General features: G+C 44.2%; 1 protein-coding gene across 2 annotated transcripts in view; it reads left to right on the top strand.

Annotated features, from left to right (window-relative positions):
- The window catches only part of lama2 (laminin, alpha 2), a 600,632-nt gene that overhangs the window by 451,565 nt on the left and 126,106 nt on the right, over nucleotides 1-22,961 (top strand). For both annotated transcript variants that reach the window (XM_085997158.1, XM_085997157.1), the window contains 7 exons: nucleotides 2,430-2,615; nucleotides 8,184-8,311; nucleotides 9,270-9,387; nucleotides 13,865-13,999; nucleotides 17,079-17,203; nucleotides 20,215-20,301; nucleotides 21,063-21,256. In XM_085997158.1, coding sequence (XP_085853284.1) covers nucleotides 2,430-2,615; nucleotides 8,184-8,311; nucleotides 9,270-9,387; nucleotides 13,865-13,999; nucleotides 17,079-17,203; nucleotides 20,215-20,301; nucleotides 21,063-21,256 — 973 coding nt within the window. The remainder of the gene's footprint in view (nucleotides 1-2,429; nucleotides 2,616-8,183; nucleotides 8,312-9,269; nucleotides 9,388-13,864; nucleotides 14,000-17,078; nucleotides 17,204-20,214; nucleotides 20,302-21,062; nucleotides 21,257-22,961) is intronic.

Genomic DNA, 22,961 nt, shown 5'->3' with positions numbered 1-22,961 from the left:
TAATGAAAAAGTCAAATGATCTTAAAAATGGTATTTAAAAAACGAATGGAGAATTTCAGTGAATTACTGAATTACTCCATTACCTCGAGTGTTCCTATTTGATCCATTGTGATTGAACTCCAAGTTTGCTCTGAGCAGCTATCCAAAAATCTAAAATGTTCAAGACATCATCAAAGTGGGGAATTTCTTACAATGGCTTCTTTCTTCACAAACCATAGCATTTGTCCAAAATATAACCAACTCAAGTTCAGCCAAAGCACAAACAGTTTTTGTCATCAAAATTATCAGCCAGACAACAGCAAGATTAAAAATGTTAAAACAAACCTTATCTGTTTGGGTTCACCTGGCCCTGGGCCCTCTTCTCGCTAGCTTCACCTGGCAGGAAAGCCACAATGCCTTCCCCGCTTAGGCCACCGATTAAAATAGCAGTCAGTCCCCAATTACACAATCAGAACCCAAACTACATATTTAAAGACGGCCCCTGCCACTTTCAGGAGAGCAGGTTAAATTCCAGACTGTGGGCTGCCTCACAAAACCCCTGCCCCGCAACTTAGCCAAGTGCCAGAGACTAATCCCTTGGTCCCAACATACGGCTTTTAGCCGCCTGACATTCCACTGCTGCTCGCTGGCCAGTTCTCGTTTCCCGCCAGTTTTGGGCAGGCAACTGAACGGGGGACGGCAGTTAAAATCGCCGGGGCCTCATGCTGCCAAGGTCAGGGGTGTTTGACGCTCGCCTTAACCCCTACCTGCCCAATCCCCTCTCCAGGTTTCAACCAGGTCTAATGTAACTCACACTTCTTTTCCGTGAATATGTCAGTTAATTGCCTTTAATATCTTGAGCAATAATTGTGGCAAAGCCTACTCCCACATTATTTGCCACAGATCATGTTTTTAATTACAGCAGAAAATGCTGGAAACACCCAGCAGGTCAGGCAGCATCCGTGGAGGGAGAAATAGAGAGAGAAACAGATTTTCAGCATCTGCAGTATTTTGCTATTGTATTCATGTTTTTAATTACTAGTTTAATTTTGATGATTGTGTCATCACATCTTAACTCTTAGACTGCTGTGCTGCACAAACTGGCAATTTCCCCCCCCCCAAGTTTTCAGCTCATGGGCTATGGCTCAAGAATAATCTTTTCATATAATATATACCTTATAATACAAAAATGAAGACAATAATTTTAAACACAATTGTAACATTTTAAACCCTTCTGCTTAACATTACTTCTTATTCCATCTTTCCATTCATATTTGTCATTTAACATTATTTTTACTTTATCCCTAACTAATAAAGCTTACTCTAACATTGGTATAATTTTTTTTCATAAACATGATCTTAAAATAATTTATTTACCTGTTTTTAATGAGCCCATGTAAGAAGTAGGATCCACATCATAACAGTTGATTATTAGTTTGCTCCAAAGACTTTTTCCTAGCTGACTTAGGCACAGAGATCTAAGGATAGACATTGTTGCACCATAAAGTTGACTATGTCAACTTTGGATGTAGTTTTCCATCATTAAACAGGAAGTACTATCTCTTACCAAGCTATCTCAACGTGGCCTCAGTAGTCAGAATGTGCTCCAGTGAGGGAAATCATTACAAGTGCTCTAAAAGTTAAAACAATTGAAAAAGTTAAGATAGATCACATAGATTATGTAAAAACAAGTTTTCAGAAAAAGCACTGACCCTGAAATTCCTGGGGACCTACTCCAGCAGTGCAAATGGGTAAGAGCAGAACTGCCATCTGTCCTAGCCCAAAGATGGAGACCCCATCCCGACTCTCTGGGGTGGGGTCATTTACATGACCAGGGCAGATGCATCACACTTGTGAGAGTGCTTCAGTAGTGCCTGCCTTAATCTGCCTGCGGGAGGGCGGAGTGGTTGGTGCCTCCAGGCCATTTGGACTGAAGAAAGAAATGCTAATAAAATCTCCAGCTTGCAGCAGAGCCATAACATAACAATTTATTCCAAAATTGATCATCTCAGTCTAGTAAAGGTTTGAAGCCTTTCTAAAGACTTTAACAGGGCTTATTCCAGCTCTGTTGGCGTGAGTTCCCCTGAGGCTTACCGGGGACATAATAGGCAGAATTCCCCCAAATATACCTCTTGACATAGGGGGTTGGACGGAAGATCCTCCCATGGCCCCTCCATCAGAGTTTAAAGGGGCTCTGCAAATGGGACAGAATTCTGGCAGAACCAGGTTCCTCCGGATGGGAGTCTTGCTCTCCGCCATCTCTGGCCCCAGGTTTTTTGGGCCTCTATATTTAACAAACTACTCAACATTGTTAGTATATAGAAAATGCATTATAAGCATTTGATAGAACCATTTTGAATGTTTAGCAAACTGTAAAATTTATTTAGTACTCAAGAGGCCAACACAATGTATTTCATTTACCTGTCATTATGCCTTGTTTCATTTCATAGCTCACGGTCTATGGTGGCAAGCTGAGGTATGCCATTTATTTTGAAGCTAGAGAAGAAGTCGGCCAATCCACCTATGAGCCACAGATTATTATGAGAGGTGGGCCCACAAGAGAGATGGCTATTGTGCGACATGTATCTGCACCTCAAATTGGTCAGCTGACCAGACATGAGGTAGAGCTCACTGAGGTATGTGTTTTTAATCTCAAGTATTGCAAATGGAAAAATAATAAATATGAATTATTTTTGTAATTGTTGATAAAGTAAATATTATCTATCCTGCTGTTTTGGCCGGGATATTAACAGGGACGGTTGTGTAGGTGGGGGAAGCAGAGTTTTGGACAGGATACTCGGAAAGTCTGGCTTTCCCCACATGCTCCTTGACTGGTTCCCTGCCCAGAAGTCAGCCTTATTTACAGACTTGGCTTCCAGTTGAGCGGGGAGTGGGCCGCAGAACCAGGTAGGTCCGATCCCCGACCCTGAGGGGGAGGGGGTGGGGGCGGTCCGATCCCTGACCCTGGGGGCCTTTGTATGCGAGGTGGGGGGGGGAGTGGTCTGATGGGGAAGAGCTTGGGGCCCAGGGAGAAGCAGTCCTGCCCCTCCTGCCCACAAGCAATGCGGTAAAGCCACCTTCTCCCCGAAGCTGTCTTCACCTCCCTTCAGCTGCTGGGTTTCCCGAGGCCTGAGAAAACCGGCCGGCCACTGTTAAACCTGTAAACCCCACCCTCCATCCAGACCAGCCATCCCCACATCCAACCAGGCCAGACGCACAGCTCCTCCTCATTCTCAGTTATCAGCAACAAACACCACGAGGGATCCATTAGTATTACGAGAAAAATACTTGTGATGTATAAAGTAAAGGTCTATAGTTCATATAAGAGAGACAGTAGCAGTAAGGCACCAACAATTATGCATTTGAACTATTTATTCCATGGGAAAATAAATTTTTATCTTCATAGTACAGACCTATTGCTGCTCAGAATTATCCCGATCTTGACAGACATAAAAACAGAGGAGTAAGGCCTAGAAATTCATTAAGGCGCTGCCAGCTTTGCGGCCAGTTACCGCCTAAAGAGGGCTTCTGCGCCAAAAATGAGTTTGCGCTGATATTCAGCGCAGCGGTATTGGCGGCGGTAGCCGTTAGCGCTGCGCCGGCACTGATGACGTCATCGGTGTGCGCAGTGCCACGGTTCCACCCCGAAACCGGCCCGATCCCCATATTTAGTAGCGGCCACCTCCTCCGAAGCGGCCGCAAACAGCGACCAGAAAACGGGGCCGTGCTGTAGCCTTAGTGGGGCGCTTTAAAGGGGAAGGTGCGGCCGGCCGCTTTTTCGGCGGCCGCCTGCCCCCGGCCTCCTCCACGCCCACCCCCGTGGCATTGCCGGCTGCTTTCCGCGAACCCGGCACTTCTCCGTGGTGCCGGGCTCATTTGCCGGCACTCTCCAGCGGCGATCTCCCCGTTGCAGGCAGCTCCCCTTTAAGAGAAGGAGGAGGCCTGCAGTACCGCAGCCTGCCACTCCACAGCGGCTGGCGCAGCGGCGCCAAGAGCGCTGAAATTCAGTGTCAGCGCCCCAAGCGGAGGCGGGCACACCCTGGTATAGTGCCCGGTTCCAAATTGGGGCACAAACACTGAATATCTGACGATCGCTAATGGCTCCCCGCCCAGCGCTAACTTTTGGGTGTGAGCGAGCTGGCTGCCCCAAAGTGAATTTCTAGGCCTAAGTTTTTATCTTCATTGGCTGGGCAGTAACCTGGTAGAGCGGAGTGCCCACCCATTGTTGCACCTGGTCAGGATCCAAGGCAGGCAGGTGATCCACTCTGCCAGGTTATGCCCAGGCAATGAAGATGAAAATCCACCCCAGATAGTTCAAATTATCCTCCCACTCAGTCCATTTAAGTACAGCACATGTGCAATAATTGGCTTTAAGGGCACAAGAAAAACCATAAGCCATTAGAAGTTCCAACTGTTTCAATACTAAACACATCTTCATTATAAATGCTAATGCTTGCATTTATACAGGGCCATATTATGTTGAATCATCTAAAAGCACTTCACACAATTATTTGGAGTGCAGTGATAGCGGTTATGTAGGAAAACACAGCAGACAAAGCACCACCAATGCTACACAGCCATGAAATAAATGACCAGTTGATTTGTTTTATATTGGCCCAGAAATTCGGTTCTCCCCAGGTGAGTACGCACGGGGTACTCACCCGTAGGCCAAATGGAATTGCCGGTTTTCTGCATGCACTGCGCATGCGCGGGAAACCGGCACTTCCGATCCTCTGAACGAAGAGGTTCAGAGGTCGAATGCGCGCGCAGGGGAGGCTGCGCGTGTTCTTTGAACTTAGGTTTTTTTTACAGGTTTTCCCGGGAACGTAAGCCTGCAGGATTTACACATTTAAAAAGCAGGCGTAAGGCCTGCTTTTTGCAAGGTAAGTGGTCAATTAATTAAAATTAAAACATTTTTTCCACAGGTTTATTATTTTTAAATACTTTAAAGCAAGGTAAGTTTATTTTAGCCCCGTTATAATATAAAATTATTTTTTCAAAAATTTAAATTATTGTTTAAAATAGTTATTTAATGTAATTTATAGTTTATTTAAAAAGTGTGATTTTTAAAAAAATTATTTGAAGTTTTACTGCTATATTGGGCCCGTAGTATTTATAAGTTTTGACAGGTCTACCTGTCAATTTTATGAATGGGCTTTTCCCTCCTCTGATTGGCTGCCCATGGCTCACGTGATCCCAGGGGATGCATTGCACTAACTACGCCCCTGGGACACACAAGCACAGCGCGCCGGCAGCTGGGCCAGGCCCCGGAGCGGAATTCCACGGGGCCCTACAGCTCAACTGCCGGAGCGCAAGGTAAGTGCAGGTCGGGGGCTTACACCCACGGGAAGCCCCCGACCCGAATTTCTGGGCCATTATTATAATAGCAAAATACTGCGGATACTGGAAATCTGAAATAACAACAGAAAATGCTGGAAATACTCAGCAGGCCAGGCAGCATCTGTGGAGAGAGAAACAGAGTTAACGTTTCAGGTCTGGGACCCTTCAGCAGAACTGGAAAAAGCTGGAAATGTAACAGATATTAAGCAGGTGCAGAGACAGGGCGGGGGGGGGGCGGGGGTGGCGGTAGGAGGGGAGGAAGGAATTGAAAGAACATGCTGTGAAAATGTTGCAAATGGGAATGGCAAAATCATACTGCATGAAAAATGGGGGCAGGGATTATTATCTGAAATTGTTGAACTCCATGTTGAATCTGGCAGGCTGTAAAGTGCCTAATCGAAAGATGAGGTGCTGTTCCTCAAGCTTACGTTGCGCTTCATTAGAACAATGTAATAGGCTGAGGACAGAGAGATCAGAGTGGGAGTGAAGTGGAGAATTAAAGTGACAGGCGACCGGAAGCTCAGGGTCACCCTTACGGACTGAACGGAGGTGTTCCGCAAAGCAGTCGCCCAATCTACATTTGGTCTCCCCAATGTACAGGAGACCGCATCGGGAGCAGCGAATACAGTATATTAAATTGCAAGAAGTACAAGTAAATCGCTGTTTCACCTGGAAGGGGTGTTTGGGGCCCCGGACAGTGGGAAGGGAGGAGGTAAAAGGGCATGTGTTGCATCTCCTGCGCTTGCACGGGAAGGTGCCAAGTGAAGGAGAAGGGCTGCTGGGGGTGATTGAGGAGTGGACCAGGGTGTCGCGGAGGGAGCTGTCCCTTCGGAATGCTGAAAGGGGAGGTGAGGGGAAGATGTGTTTGGTGGTGGGATCACGTTGGAGGTGGCGGAAATGGCAGAGGATGAACCATTGAATGTGGAGGCTGGTGGGGTAAAAGGTGAGGACAAGGGGAACCCTATCATGGTTCTGGGAGGGAGGGGAAGGGGTGAGAGCAGAAGTGCGGGAAATAGAACGGACACGGTCAAGGGCCGTGTCAACCACAGTAGAGGGGAATCCTCGGTTGAGGAAAAAGGAAGACATGTCGGAAGCACTAGTATGGAAGGTGGCATCGTCAGAACAGACGCGGCAGAGACGGAGAAACTGGGAGAATGGAATAGAGTCCTTACAGGAAGCGGGGTGGGAGGAAGTGTAGTCCCAGGTAGCTGTGGGAGTCGGTGGGCTTGTAGTGGATGTTAGTCGAAAGCCGATCGCCAGAAATGGAGACGGAGAAGTCAAGGAAGGGGAGGGAAGAGTCGGAGATGGACCATGTGAAGGTGAGGGAAGGGTGGAAATTGGAAGTAAAGTGAATGAACTTATCTAGTTCAGGGCGAGAGCAGGAAACGGCACCAATACAGTCATCGATGTACTGGAAAAAGAGGTGAGGGAGGGGCCCTGAGTAGGACTGGAACAAAGAGTGTTCCACATATCCCATGAACAGGCAGGCATAGCTAGGGCCCATGCGGGTTTCCATAGCAACACCTTTAATTTGGAGGAAGTGAGTGGAGTGTTTTATATTATTATTCGTTGAAGGAGGGATGTTGATCAGAACACTAGGAGAACTCCATGTTCTTCTTTAACTAGTGGTTTGAGAAAGCACGGTGGCATAGTGGTTAGCACTGTTGCCTCACAGCGCCAGGGACCCGGGTTCAAATCCGGCCTCGGGTGACTGTCTGTGTGGAGTTTGCACATTCTCCCCGTGTTTGCGTGGGTTTTCTCCGGGTGCTCCGGTTTCCTCCCACAGTCCAAAGATGTGCGGGTTAGGTTGATTGGCCATGATAAAAATTGACCCTTAGTGTTAGTGGGGATTAAATACGTGGGGTTATAGGGATAGGGCTTGGGTGGGATGGCTGTCGGTGTAGGGACCGGGTGCTAGGGTTTGGATGATCAGCCATGATCTCGTTGAATGGCGGAGCAGGCTTGAAGGGCCGAATGGCCTACTCCTGCTCCTATCTTCTATGTTTCTATGTTTATTAACATACATCCTGAACTACCAGAAGAAGCAGATAGAACCTTGGTTTAAGGATCCGGAGATTGCAAGACTCCATTCCTGTCTCGATGATGGGAATGCAGATTGGTGAATCTGGCACGAAAGTGAGCCTGTCTAATTCTTGCATTTCTGGTTTTCTGGCCATTAAAGTCAATTATTGACCTTCATGTCTGATTCACTGACTATGATCCTATCAAACGCGACTCAAGCCACAAGTGGAATCTTGCATTTTCAGGGTTAGCATCTCGTCTGAAGGATAGCACCTCCGACAATGCAGCACTTCCTCAATACTGTACTGGAGTCTCAGCCTATGATTCAGGTGCAAAATCAGTTGACTCTTGCCAACTGATGTTGAATTTGAAATTCATAATTCAATCAGAGCATGAATGGCTAATTTGCTACAGCAAATTGGTATCATTTCAAATTTCTCTGTGGTGGATCATTTCACTGGGCTGTGAAATTACCCTTTACACATGTGGTATAATATAATTAAATAAAAGATTATCGGGTAAATTTACTGATGCTATGTCCCTGGTGGGAGCCATACTTAAAGTGGTTGGAGAATAGAGCTACAATGTTGTACCTTTATTGCTGATGCACTCTCCTTTCAAGGAGTGCAGGATTAAGTAATTTATCATTATTTACAAATTAATGTGAATCTTCAATTCCTAGAAATGCCAATTAGAATTTTACATACAAAAATTATCATTAATTTAAATAGCTAATAATGGTAAAAAAAATCTTAGTATTTTTTGTCAGGTTGAGCAAAAAGTTTTGCAGTAAATAATCTTCAGCATGATTATCAACTAAAATCAAAATTTTTTTTCTTTAGCATGTTTGGAAATATGACAGTTCACCAGATGGCAGACCTGTGTCTCGCAAAGACTTCATGGACGTGCTGTATGACATTGATTCTATCCTCATCAAGGCTTCTTATGGGACTTTCATGAGACAAACCAGGTATAAATAGAAGCCTTCGTATGAAAATAGAATGCCCATTTTGGAAATCCAAACACTGGACCAAGAGTTCTTCATGTTGCAATTGCTTTTCTAGAACTCCTACTCCTGGGATCAAAAATTTCCCCAGTCTGAACACTTACCTGAACTGTCCAGTCAATGCATGTTTGCTGAAGGTTGAAGTAATTTGCAAAGATATAAATGAGGAAAATTTGAGTTGTTTGGAATATTAGATGGTATGAGAAAGTTGAGCCCAAAAACATATTTTGTAAAATAGGATCTTAACACAAAGTTAAAAAGGCCCATATAGTTGTAGTAGGGGCTTTTGCTATCTGAAATTTGACTGTAGCACACTGGTGATATCAATGCTCCAGCAGCATGTTTCACTTGATTAGATTGCTTTATGTGATGCATTCGTTAGAACATTCTGCTTCAGTTATTGCGCGTTTATTTGTTCAGGCTCTAAGTAATTGTTCATGTGTTGCGAAGTTTTCTTTAGTGGAATCTATCAAATTAAGGGATCATTTCATTTGTCAGAGATGTTTACCCATTAAGAAGATTCTGCTGTTTTAATAAATCATTATACAAAGTCAAACCAATTGGAATGGCATTTATCTGTGCAAGAAGAACTTACGGAATTATTAATACGTAATGGTATCCCATTAACTTTTTTCTCCCATTGACTATGAATTGCAGGAGCTGAAATTCACTCAGTATGTATTACAAGGGGAAGCAGTGCTTGTAAAACATTACTACTGAAGTTCAGCGTGGCTGACTTGATGCAGAATGTTGAGCTGCAGCTCCAGCAGCTCATGTACTTGCCATAAATATGCAATCTGGCTGAAACATGCACAGCTTAATAATGGCTGTAAAAACAACATAGAGGCAGTTTCAATTTACAAGCACAATTGTTGTTTCAAGAAGTGTACCAAATTTCTTTTTTTTTTCATTGTCAATCCAGAATCTCTGAAATATCTATGGAAGTGGCTGAAGCTAGTGACAGCTACTTTCTGGCTGAACATGCCCAACAGATTGAACAATGCTTTTGCCCTGAAGGTTATTCCGGCCTGTCATGCCAGGTAATATCAATATTTCTTGGAGTCTATTGTGCAATGAAACAAAGGGAGAAGCAAAAATAAAAAAAACACTTATTTTTAGAGATAAAGGCAACAGAAACTAAAATAAGTAGTAATAATATACATGAACAGATAATGATGTGGTAATACTCTGGAAAGAATACATTGCTGGGGTGAAGACTAAATAGGTTTTTATGTCAGGAGTAGGTTCAAGGATCTTGTTAATCTGTTGACATCATGGTAATTACATCTTTTATGGGGAAATTAGTTAGAAACTTCCTCGCAATGAACTAAAATCATGGTGACAATTAGCTGTCGCTACCACTTTCTAAAAATAGTTTGGGAAAGCATTTTTACACATCAAAACTCCGAAGGTCAGCTGCAGGCATATGAACTTGTCTCGCAACCTGCAATAATCAAAGATTAAAGGAGTTCATCTGAAATTGAAAAATCCTGACTTTTTTACTTCTTTATAAGAAATATGAAATCCAAAATTTGGTCAGGCTTTAATTATTGTTTTAATAATAAAAAATGTACAGCTACATGCAGCCAGCAATTCTCAAGACAGTTTACCAAATAAGAATGGCTCTTTAAATACACACCAAACCAATTGCTTACAAAGTTGCACGATGACAGGCATACAAAATATAGCACTATGTTCATTGTTATTCGCTCAGCATGCTAAAAATTTGTTCTAACAAGTAATAATTTCAAGGAGAATTGATGCCATTAGTTCAGAACATTGATTTTAATTCATATCTGCTACAAAAAAAGTTTTGTGAAATTAGGAAAAGTTATTTCATTTGTCTCATAATGATACAACATACTCTTCAGATTTAATTTCAGAAAAGGCAATTGTGAGGCACCACATATTTATTGACTTAGACAGCTGTTTGGAGCTCAGATGGATGCTCTCTTATTGAAGTGTAATGGAGTGAAATATTAATGTTGGCAATACTAACCAGCTTTAAAATTATTAGTTATTTTTCCTCAAGCGCATTTTTCTAATATGTCTTTTTATTAGCAGACTGATATGAGAAATGTATTGTATATTTTTATTTTTATTGACATTGAGCATTCAATTTGTCTTGTTAATTGTGAAGCCATATGCTCATGTAGACTGATCAATCATCAGAAAAATACAGAAGTTACATGATTTTCAAACTCTGAACTTGGCTTTTACAATGCCAAGTTATAAAACTCCTTAATTTATACCTCATTATTTTTGTGCTAACCTAATTGTGATTCCAGGAAATAATTAAGCAATAAGCATTAGAGGGAAAATAGAACAGAACGCCCTCCCCCTCCCCATTGGGATGATACAATGAAAGAGTAATCTGAAAGGGCTGGATTTTGCGGGGGGTCAGCGGGCGCGCTTGGTGGCGGGTTGGGTGGGAAAGTGTTTTTTTTCCCCAGTGGGCCGGGACCACGCTGTGAACCCACTGCCACGCGCCTTTACCAATTGTCGGGTCTGCCAGCGCTGAGCAGACCCAACACGCAGTGGTGGGGGAGGCAATTAAAATCATTAGTGGCTTGTTTACAGCCACTTATCAATGGTTTTTTCCCTGCTTTTTGGATTTGACAGGTCGCCCACCAGTTTCCCGCTGTGCCTAGACCTCATCTGTGAAGCTGAGGCAGGAGGTCAGTGGCCATTGAATCAGCTGTTGAGTAGACAGCTTCAAATGTCAAGTCAAAGCTCCCAGCTGATTGAGAAATGTTCCCTTAACCACTAGCTTTTCTAAACTGCATTTCCACTACAGATTCAGGATGCTGTAGGTCTTTACACACATCTACATTCAGTCTGACCTCATTACCTCTCCCACCATTGACAGATCGCTTCTATCATCTCTACTTCACCTGCCATCTATTCCACCAGCATGGGTGCCCTTGAAACTCTCTCACCTTGGCCCTCAGAATCCCACCATTATCAGCCCCAACACCAGCATCACCAGGCACACCAGCAGCACCAACAACAACACCAACCTTCTCCGCAATCAACTGATGCTGCACAGGACACAGGGCATCAGCACCCGACCACCTTGCTGCCAGGGAGGCAGGGATAGCCTCACCATGGCCAGATTTACTTCACTTGACGCTGTACACCCTGGTTGCCACATGATGCGCCAGGTTGGCACCACTCCACACCAACACCATAAAGCATCCCTACAATGTCCAAGCCATTCCTTTCATACTCACCACCATTGCAGGGGGTACCGTTATGTCTCACCATTCACTGCAACTTACTAAGCCACTTCCAAAGGTGCACACAAATCTGTCCATGAATGCAAAGTGTTGAAAATAAAGATTTCAATGTTTGACACCACATTAACAGAAACTTTACATGAACATTGCATAAAACACGCAAGTGCCTACCCTTTTGTGTTGTTAGTTGGTATGATTGGACTAGGATGAGGGTGAGTGTGAGGGGTGGCTAGTGAGATGGGGTGTGATAATATAGATAGAGAGGGATGGGTGGAGGTGCAAGGTAAGTTGGTGTGAGTAAGGATATGCAGGAGTAGGGTAGGGAAGGTAGAGTGATGGGGATGTGATGAGAGGCACAGCAGGATGAAGTTGAGTGTGACTTTGTACTAACGTTTCATGATATACTGAGATAATTGAAAGGTTTGTGATACTGCACCCAGGCCCTGCTGACCACATCCCTGCTTGTGACCTCCTCTGCAATGTGCAACCAGGCTGCATTGATCTCCTGGGGAGGTCTCTTCCGCCCATGGGAAGGGAAGAGGACCTCCCTGAGTGCTGTGACTCCCTCCATAAGCATATGGAGGGAGTCATGGGAGAACCTGGATGCAACCCTGCACCTCTGTGCAGTGATTGTCAGTGTTTGCAGCACCTCAATGCTGTAGAACACTGACAGCACAAATGTCAAAAGAAAGTTGGTCATGGTTCCTTTAAGGAAACTGGCTGATGATGTGTCATCAAATGAGGTCACCAGACCCGCTTCCTCTAATTGGCCAGGAAATGCGCTGGGCTGGCTTAACAAGCCCAATCTCGGGAAATTCATTTCAGAGGCCGGGATGGAGACAGCAGTGGGGTCGGGACCTGCCACCGACGTCGCCCGCCACAGACCCGCCGAGGTTCATAAAATCCAGCCCATAGACGTTTTAGAAATGTTTGATTCTCAGAATCTTTAAAGAAGATACTGCGATGCAGAAAACAAAAAAAAACAAAGGACAGGCATTTCCTTGGAGCTGCTCTGACTCCTCTGCCATAACTTCACCACGTAAATGGTGTTTCCGACATACTTCCGGCAAGGTTATGGCAGGGGAACAGGAGCAGCTGTGAGGAAATTTCCAGCCAAAAAGAGATATGAAAGGAAGAAAGATCAGGAGCAGGAGTCCATTTTGTCGCCCTGGAACCTGTGATTGAATTCATCTTAGACTGCTATAATAATTGTCTTCTCGTACTGCTGGCTCTAAAGGTTCTCTGAAAAATAAGCTTGAACAGCCTTAACCCAGTATGTAGAGAGCCTGGGTCTATCGTGGATAATTGATGCTAACTTAATAATCTAAGAGAGACCACGGGCAGGATTCTCTTCTTCTCAGTGGCGTGGTGGTGGGGTAGAACTTCTACCCACCGCTGTAATCCTGCCTTCACCTCGAACCATTTTGCTGGATCGGGGCTCAATTTGAGACATGGTGGACTCCCAACAGCACCCACTGCCGAAGGGAGAAATTATGCTGGTGGTATCGCGGACTGCCACTGCAGCACCAGCAGAGACGGCTGCCCATTTAAAAGGGCCTGAAAACTACGGCAACTATTCTCTTAGGCCTCCGCTGAGATTGTGGTCGAAAAAAGTAAGTACATTGGACCATTATGCAGGGAGAGGAGGCCACTGCTAAACCCGTTCCCTTCATGCACCAATCTTGGGGGTCTTACTGCCACTGCCACAGGGCATAGTGCCACCTTTCTCCTGGTACTCTTGGAGTTGGTGGAGACTGTGGTCGTAAGTAGGGGAACCAGTTGGAAACCTCGACCCTACTTCCCTGCCAGCATTTCCATACGGTGGGAAAGCTATCCACAGTGTGAAGGGTGGGGTGGGGGGTCGGGGGGAATAGAAATTGAGGTTGGAGCAGGAATGTGGTGCAAGGTATTACCGTCCAATTTTGTTCCATTTTCCACCGTTGTTCAATCCAATTTTTGCTGGGAGAATGGAGGAATATCCAACCCCATAAGTTTAACTGAAATGGACAATGGAAAGATTGCAATGGTACTGTAGTTATAATTTAGGCCAGTTTAGAAAGAATCTTACTTTGCATCAGCTTATGCTAGTCCTTAGCTGCAAGTGCTACATGCTGATACTCAGTGTCAAAAGTAGAAAATTGTTTCATTTCCCAGCACTGATATCTCTTGCCATGGTAAGCACAAAGTCCATCAAAAACATTGAAAAAGAGAAAAAAAGAGAATTAATCATGAAAGTGATGAAAACTAACAAGTGACTTCTGTTTTCCTTATATCTCAGGATTGTGTCCTAGGTTATTACAGATTACCATTGAGATCAACAATCAGGGGACCCAGACCTGTGGTGTGGAGCTGTGTACAATGTCAGTGCAATAGCCACAGTGACATCTGTGACCGCAAGACCTCCATATGTCAGGTACTGAATACTCTCTTGTTTTATCAAAATAGCTAAAGAAGTTAATTTCTGGCAAGGAGTTCTTTACAGACATTGGGGAGAATTTTAGCCCACAAAAACAGGTGGGCTGGGAGCAGTTGGGGATGAAAATTAAAAAATATCTGAACCCCCCCCATCACCAATTTGCCCAATTCCGGGTTTTATGGAGGCAGGACAAGGGGCGGGCAGCCAACCCGCTCCCAGGAGGCGGGTTGGAAATTTTAATATTTTAATAAGACTGGCAGCTTCTGACTTAACCTGCTTTGCAGATTTTACAGTGGGCGGTTGGGTTTCCCAGGCCTCGGGAAACCCGGCAGCTGAAGTGAGGCGAAGGTAAGTGCCTTTACAGCACTGCTTGTGGGTCAAGAGGAACAGGAGTGCTTCCTCCCAGCCTCACAAGCTCCCCCAATCAGACCCATTGCTCCCCCTCCCCGTGCAAAGGCCCCTGGGATAAGGATCAGTCCCCACCGCACCCCTCCCCCCAGGGTCATGGATTGCCCCCCCCTCAGGGCCAAGGATTGGACCTACCTGGTCCTGCGGCCTGCTCTGGAGTGCTCCCTGCCTGACTGGAAGCGAAGACTGACTTCCGGGCGGGGAACCTGTAAGGGCTAAAAGACGCACGATGTGGAGTTAAAACCCCACAGCATGTGGGGAAACCCAGACTTGTGGGTTTCCCATGCGAAACCCCGCCTACGTTAACCGCCCCTGTTAATATCCAGGCCATTGTCACTGTTGTAATATAGGGAAACGGCCTACATTATTAGAGATCGAACACCAGATTATGTGCTTTTTTTTTCAAAATCAGCTCAAAAGTGAAGCAGCCCTACATTATACTAGCCAAATAGTTTTTAAAATCTTACAGGATTTAGCACAAATTGTATTCTGCAGGTAACATTCATGTCACAGAAGTGCCTGGTTATGAACATCACCACCAAGAAAAAGCTCTACTACCTCCCCTGACCTTCAAAAGCATCATCTTTGCCAAGTTCCCCATTACTAACATCTTGGACTTAATACTGACCAGAAGCTTAATTGGACCAGCCATATCAACACCGTAACTATGACAACAGGGCAGAGGCTGGGCACTCTGCAACAAGTGGCTCATCTCCTGACCTCTCCACCATCTATCTACAAGGCACAAATCATGAGTGTGATGGAATACTCACCACTGACTTGCTAGGACAAAAATCATTTAAGAGTCTCAATATCACTCAGGGCAGTGCAGTCTTCTCGTAAGCAGCTCTGCTACTGAACTCAACGTCCACCCAATCACCACTGGTACACCGTGGCTGCACTGCAGCAACTTCCCAAATGTACTTGACAGCAGCTCCTAGTCCTGTTATCTCTACCACTGAGAAGGACAAGAGCTGCAATATCATGGAAACACCATCTCCCCAAGTTCACCTCCAAATCACTCAGCATCCTGACTTGGACATATATTGCTATTCTTTTGTTCTTTTGCTGATTCAAAATCCTGCAATTCCCTACCTAGCACCACCATGGAAACACTATCACTGTAAGGACTGCAGCAGTTCAAAAAGAAACTGCCTGCTCATGGCACCTAGGGATGGACAATTCATCAAATCTTGCCAGCATCACCTACATCTCATGAACAAATTAAGCAACGACAATGCTTAATTCAATTCCCATGTCTTTGTCACTTACAATGCTCCTTTTCTTTGAATTGTAAGTCATACAGTCAACAGTGTAGAGATTCGATGTAGAAGATGGGGAAAGGGAAAAGAAAGTAGAGGCCAAGTTACCTCAGGATCACTTATGATACTCCAATATATTGTTTGTGGCTAGCTCTCAGCTTGAAAATGAATAGGAAAAAATATACAAAACATATAGCACTTTTCATGTAATTAAATGACGGAACCCAAACTGTGTACCGGTGAGCAGGTTAAGTGCTGCTTGGTAGCTTTGTCGACAACACCTTCCATCACTTTGATGATTGAGAGTAGACTAATAGGGCGGTAATTGGCTGGATTGGATTTGTCCTGCTTTTTGTGGACTGGACATACCTGTGCAATGTTCCACTTTGTCGGGTAGATGCCAGTGTTGTAGATGCCAGTGTTGTAGCTGTACTGGAACAGCTTGTCTAGAGGCGTGGCTAGTTCTGGAGCACAAATCTTCAGCACTACAGGAGGAGGCCGAGATGGATCATCCACTCGGCACTTCTGGCTGAAGATGGTTGCAAACGCTTCAGTCTTGTCTTTTATTTGTCCCGTTGTTCACCAAGGTCCCAGATGCCCTGTTGGCCTCGCCATGCCGTTATCAGCTCGCAATTCCAGCAACTTTGTGGGAAAAACATTTTAAAATCTAAATGTGAATAAACCAGTCTAACTAACAAGACACACTCCAGGAAAATCTGAGCCATTGTGAATAATCTTCCTGTGGGAAGATGTTATTGGTGCACTGCCAACAGAGCAATTACATCTAATGCATCTTTTCTTACCAACAGTCTTTATACCAAAAGCAATTTTTGAACAATGGAAATTGCTATTTTTCCAGAAAGAAGAATGACTTCTTAAAATAGAGCTCAGCCCTTCCTATAACAGTGCTCAGATGAAAGACCAAAAATTACTGTTTTGAAATCAAACTTTGATTTCAAAACAGTAATTTTTCATAAATTTACTCTGTCTCTGTAGGTATAACTTTTGAAGTTACTAAACTAGATTTTGAGTACTTGACAGCTAACAGTCCTCTACAAAGCAATAAATCATTGGGGACGTAACATGATCATGGACAGGAAAGATGTTGTGTGCTGAGCTAATGGGAATACAGTCTTGGTTTTGGTTGTTCTGAGCAATACAGGATTTTTTCCATCTCAGAATATGAGCCAAAAGGAACTTTCTCAAATAGCTTCAGAGCATTTTCCTGTGAACTGCTTGGACATCAGTATCAGGATAACATGCTTTCCCAAGTATTGCCTTATTGATTGAAAATGATATGCAAACAGATCCTGACTTGAACTGCTTAGATTTATAAATAACAACTGATGCAGTTTATAATGAAGTGATAAAACTTTACTAAACAGGAGTTTCCTCCCCCCCCACAGAATTGTCGTGACAACACAGCTGGTGGGCATTGTGAAGTGTGTGCTCCTGGGTACTACGGGATAGTAAGAGGATCTCCAAATGACTGCCGTCCTTGTGCTTGTCCTCTTCAAATTTCCAGCAACAAGTAAGATTCTAGCATTGTAATGTTTCAGATTCCAATGGCAACATAAGTTAGACAAAACTGACCTGAATTTTCACGTGGTTCTCATGATCACTCGCCATAACTTCAGGAGATCAGCAGAACACCCAGACAAGCAGCCGTTTTTAGAGATTTACTCCGTTTCTCTGGGGGGTGTTCTGCCAATCCCCCGGTGGAGAATATAGGTGGAAATTCTATGTGAATATTTAATTTTAATAATTTTTAAGAACCCGTAGAATTATGAACATAAAATATAGGAGCATTACTCATCTAGATTATTCAGTGACCAAGGGATCATTTCAGAAACCATTTAAAAACCTTTTTCTTACACAAAGTTTCACATTTTGCAAGTATGTCAATAGGTTTTTGTCTCCATTTTCTTCCCTCCCATCTCTTCTCAAGGTACTGATACTTTGCTGTCATACATTTCATGTGTGCTCGTCACTCTCCAGTGCCTCTCCCAGATGGTCTGTCTTCACGTTTGCTCCCAGATAGTGAGTGTCAACTGGCCGTTCAACCACAAGGGCACCACTACTGAGTTTGGTCCAGTACTCACCTAAGTTCAGTTGCCCAATTGCAACAGCAAACCCTAAGGCCGTGATTTTGTAAATGGATGTGGCTTGGGAGTGGGTCAGCTAGTTTCCGGGTTCCAGTCCCGCCCCCAATTGCATCCGGCCCATGGACGTGATTTTACGTTGATTGATCTTGTTAAGCCCGCCCTGCAGGCTTGCCAGTCAATTAAGAGGAAGCCGGTCAGATGACGTCATTTGATGACACGTCATCTGCCGGTTTTCTTAAAGGGACCACGCACAATTTTTTTTTTGACAGCTCATTTCTCAGTGTTTGACAGCATTGATGTGCTGCAAACACTGACAATCACTGTACAAAGGTGATCTCTTGCACCCAGGCTCTCCAGTGACTCCCTCCTTAGGCTAGAACAGATGGCAACTGCATGTGAGGTTACAGAAGTGATCTGTCACTGGTGAGAGAGGTTCTCCCAATGAGGTGGGACTAGACATCCAGTTCAAAGCTTGTTACCTACAGAAAAGTGTAAAGGCATTAAAAATGATTTTCCCAACATTTTCTTACCTCTGAAACTCACTACAGCACCATTGGATCCTTCACACCACTTCTGCAACTGTCATCAATGCAGAAACATTACAGCAGACTCACAACACGCCACTCTTACCTGGCGTGGAGTCCAGACGTCGGGGAACCCGAGGCAGAAGTGGCAAAATTGAAAAAGAGCCTGTTAACAACTATCAAGTACCTGTTAACAGGCAGTTAAGTGGCTATAATCCTTTTCCCGCCACTAGGTGTCGAGTCCATGCGCAAGTCGGGGACCCGACACTTGGGAAGATTGATTGGAGGTGGGTTGACAGCGGGTTTTCTACCTGCTGTCAATCTTTACGATTTTGACAGCGGTCCCGCCTCCAATCCCGCACGCTGACGACTGGCAAAATTCCGGCCTAAATAGCAATCAACAGCTACAACCCTGGTCAATTTTTCCCTCTCTAACCCAGGAGTAATAAGCCCACTTTTAGAGGCCCTACAGTAGCCCTAGCTGAGATCAGGTAGCTCAACATTGACCAGGGATTGAACCCAGGCTCTGCTTTGCTTTTATGGCTTAAATAATCACTGGTTTAACCAACTAAGCCATCAGGAGAGCCTTCACTCAAGATTTGTTGAACAATAATTGACTGATTATCAGCAGGAAAATGAGGCAGAAGGTCAGGATTGCCCCCTCCCACTTTGTCTGAATTTCAGTGATGGGCCTGGGCTTGCTTTAGGCACAGCTTTGCCACCGTGCCCCCGCCCCCCCACCAATCTCAGGAAAGCCATGGAAATCCCTGCCCATTTTTCCCGATCTTTGTTTCTGGGCAAAGGGGCATTCCTCAGGGGCAATGGTCAGGAAAATCTATATCTTTTTATTTTCGCATTATGATGTTTTAACTTTCTCACTATCTGTGGTCTTCTAAAGCTACTCAATGGCCTGGATATTAACAGGGGCAGGATCAGGATACGTAGGCGGCGGGGGCACGGGGGGGGGGGGGGCGGGGGGAGGGAGGGGAGTTTTGGACAGGACCCGCATTCTGTGGAGTTTTACCTTCACAGCGTGTGCATTTTGTCCTTGACAGGTTCCCCTGCCTACAAGTCAGCCTAATTGAAAGGCTTGTTTCCAGTCGGGTGGGGATCCCGGGCGTCTTTATATAAGGGTGGGTCTGATGGGGTGGGGGGTAGCTAGGGGGGCTGGGGGAAGCACTCCTGCTCCTCCTGGCCCACAAGTAGTGCTGTAAAGGCACTTACCTTCTTCCTGAAGCTGTACTCGCCACCCTTCAGCTGCCGGGTTTCCAGAGGCATGGGAAACTTGGCCAGCAACTGTTAAACCTGCATAGCAGGTTAAATCAGAGGCTGGCAGCCTCATTAAAATATTTAAATTGTCAACCCATATCCTGGGAGCGGGTTTGGCTGCCTGCCCCTTGTCCCGCCTCCGTTAAACCCGGAAGTGGGTGGGTTGAGGTCAAGTTTCACATTTTTAAAATTTTAACATCTGACCCGACCCTAACCTACCTGGTTTTGGGTGTGAAAATTCACCCTACTGTTTCAGTTAAGTTCAAGAATTTAGCAGAACAGTGGAGTCCTCTGCTGTCCTGGTGGCAGTGTTCACGTCAGATATTTCAGTGTACCAGTCTGGCTTGTCGCCTGTCTGATGAAACCATTCACTTGTTTGCTGGATGGGTTAAATGTTGACCCATGTTGAGATTTAGATGTACTATCATAGAAGTAAGATTCTTCCTGCAGTGTGATGAAATAACCTCACAGTTCAACCCAGCCCTGCAAACAAAACCCTGTTCTTAGACCAAGTATTAGTATTATGTTAATATGTATGTGGCCTGACATTTATTTGGTATTATTGCAAATGAAAGCATAATATCTTTAAATTAATTTGTTAGCTATCTAGCTTTAGTTGACCATTTGTATTTCATTATTTTTAGCTTTAGTCCAACCTGCATTATGGAAGGACTTAATGCTTATCGCTGTGACGCATGTCAAGAAGGATATGAGGGGCAGTTCTGTGACAGGTAAAATGCCATTCTGATCATCTGCATGTAGTATAGTAATTGAAGGATTAATTTGTTAATAATTATTAATAATATAGTTAAATAATTATGGTACAGTAAATAATTACAAGGTGTTACACATATTTTCTTACAAGTTTATAATGCTTAAAACCTTTTTTTTAAAATTACAATATATGCGCTGGCCCCGAAATTCTGGGGGCCTGAAGGCAGCAAGGTTGCAGAGTTTGGGCAAGAGGAGGTGGAAATTGGGTGGGCACAGTGTGATGCCAAACAAATGAGGGTAATGTGTCTTACAACCTATTTTCCATTATTTGCACCTAGCAATGCTGAGCGCAAAGGACACTAGTGCATCTCTTTAATCGAGTGTTCCTAAGGGCCTTGGGGATTTAAAATTTAAAATACTGGTTTTCTGAAATCATTCAATTGCAGAGAGATTATTTGTTTTTCGGAAACTAGCCCAATAGGAAAGGAGTAACATTGAAACATTAAAAAAAATTATTTGGACTGAGGCTGACTTACGCTGCAACAAGGCATGTACCTGATCAGGCATGTATCGGCACTAGAAATGGTGGGGTAGTCGTGTGCAATATGTAAATACCTTTGATCCCAGGATATTGGAACTGGATCAGAGACACATCCATCGGGTCAGGGATGTTCCCAGATCCAATCCCAAAAGTCCTCTCCTAGAATGTCTGGGATTACAGTTCATGTTTAATGTATTTGAATATTACTTTTTCAAATACTGATTTTGTCATTTTTAGGTGTGCACCTGGTTACTATGGTAATCCTAGAATTGAAGGAAGCTCTTGTGTACAATGTGAGTGTGATCCTATTGGTTCTTTACCTGTACCATGTGACAAAGCCACTGGTCAGTGTAATTGCAAGCCAGGAATGAAGGGCTGGACCTGTGATAGATGCATGGAGTGGCATGTTCGTGAGGGCACGGAATGTATCTGTACGTATCCTAACATCAAATATTATTATAATTGTGTTTGCTGACCTGTCTCCATGTACGTACATTTTCTCAAACATAACAGACTCAGATGGCTGGACTTCATAAATCATACAGTTATTGACTCATCATATTAGGCAGGCATGCAACAAATAAAGATACCGTAGTTGATTTTTCAGAGTTCTATCCAAATGGCCTCCAACCTCAGTATTTTATGATTCAATACTGATGCTGTTGAAAGTGCAGATATAGGTTCCTTCACAGATTCTCAATTCTTCAGGCCTTGGAATAGTAATTTTAAGTGTGACAAGCTTGCATCATTTGATAACCAAACCAAGATGTTGAATGCTAGTATATTTCCAACAAGAAACAAATTATTCACAATAGTATGTTGTTTTAAACAGATCTGCAACAATCTTTCAAGCCTACCATTATAGTTTTGTTTATTTAGTGCAATTCTAGACTGAGAAGATTGTCTGGCTTTAAGCATTAGCTTGTTTCTTCATGTATTTCTACTGTGCATTCAAATAGATGTTCTGGTTTTTGGCAGGGTAAGATTGAAGTATCTGTATTGTCAAAAAGTAGCAGATTTATAAACTTTCAGTATTAAGGGATAGTGTCAGCTCTTAGAAAGCTCTTCATTTGACTTCTATTATGTGTAACAAATAAAGGTAGCTGATTTTTCAGGGTTCTATACAAATGACCATGAACCTCAGTCTTTTATACTCTATTAATACTGAAGCTGTTGAAATCATTTACAGTAATATTTATTGTTAAATTTCAGTGGACTTAATTTGCCTGTTGACATCATTGCTATTACTCATAAATTGCATTCTAAGGAGTTAACCAAGACTTTGGCCTAGAAGTTGCCAGAAACCTGCCGGTGCCACCATGGGCCACAGTTAATGGCTGCCCGAAACCATAGCACAGGCAGCCCAGGTATTTTGGTGCTGCCTGCTAATTTAAATTAGCGCAGTGCTAAACCTACCATGCAAACCTCTTTTTCTGGTGCAACTCTCAGCAGGAGGCCCAATGTAGCCTGGCCATAGCATCCCTGAAGCAAGAACAGTGTTGTCTTAAAGCTAGCCTGTCATTTTAGAAAGCAGTGTCGGCCTCATAAAGGGGAACTGCTTTCTAAAATGAAAAAAATAAAAATCATTTAAAAATAGGCAGTTTTTAGCCCTTAGAGTTCAACTGCCTTCTGGGGAAAAAGAGCATTAAAAACAATTCCCAAATGACAGTCTTCAGTTCTTAAAGCTAACTTGTCTTCTGCACGTAAAAAAAATGGTAAAAGTGTTTCAGCACAAACACAAATGGCTCAAACCCAAGGAAGGGGCACTGAGGGTCTCACCTGCAGCACTCCAGCTTTGTGCAGGGGTCAACACCGCAAGAGAGGTCCTCTACCCAAAGGAGCCAGGAGGCCCTTCGGAGGGAACATAGTGGGACCAGATCACCGAGGCCATCACTTCCAGCAGTGTCGCACCCCCCCACCCCCCATGATCTGGCTCCAGTGTCCAAAGAAGCTGCATGACCTCAGACCACTGGTTAAGGTCAGTGAATGCATCTTCAAAAGCTGTCTCCTACCAACTGCACCACTAGCCTCACAGACTTCTCAATGCATGACTACCCCCCCACCCCCACTAATCACGCACCTACCAACAATCTGTACCAATCACGAGGCACACCTCCCATTCCTAGCTTCACCTTA

This window comes from Somniosus microcephalus, chromosome 9, assembly GCF_052327205.1.
Source record: "Somniosus microcephalus isolate GS21.2 chromosome 9, FLI_Smic_1.0, whole genome shotgun sequence".
NCBI lineage: Eukaryota > Metazoa > Chordata > Chondrichthyes > Squaliformes > Somniosidae > Somniosus > Somniosus microcephalus.
Note: the sequence above shows the minus strand (reverse complement) of the source record. Positions and strands in the feature narration are given on the sequence as shown.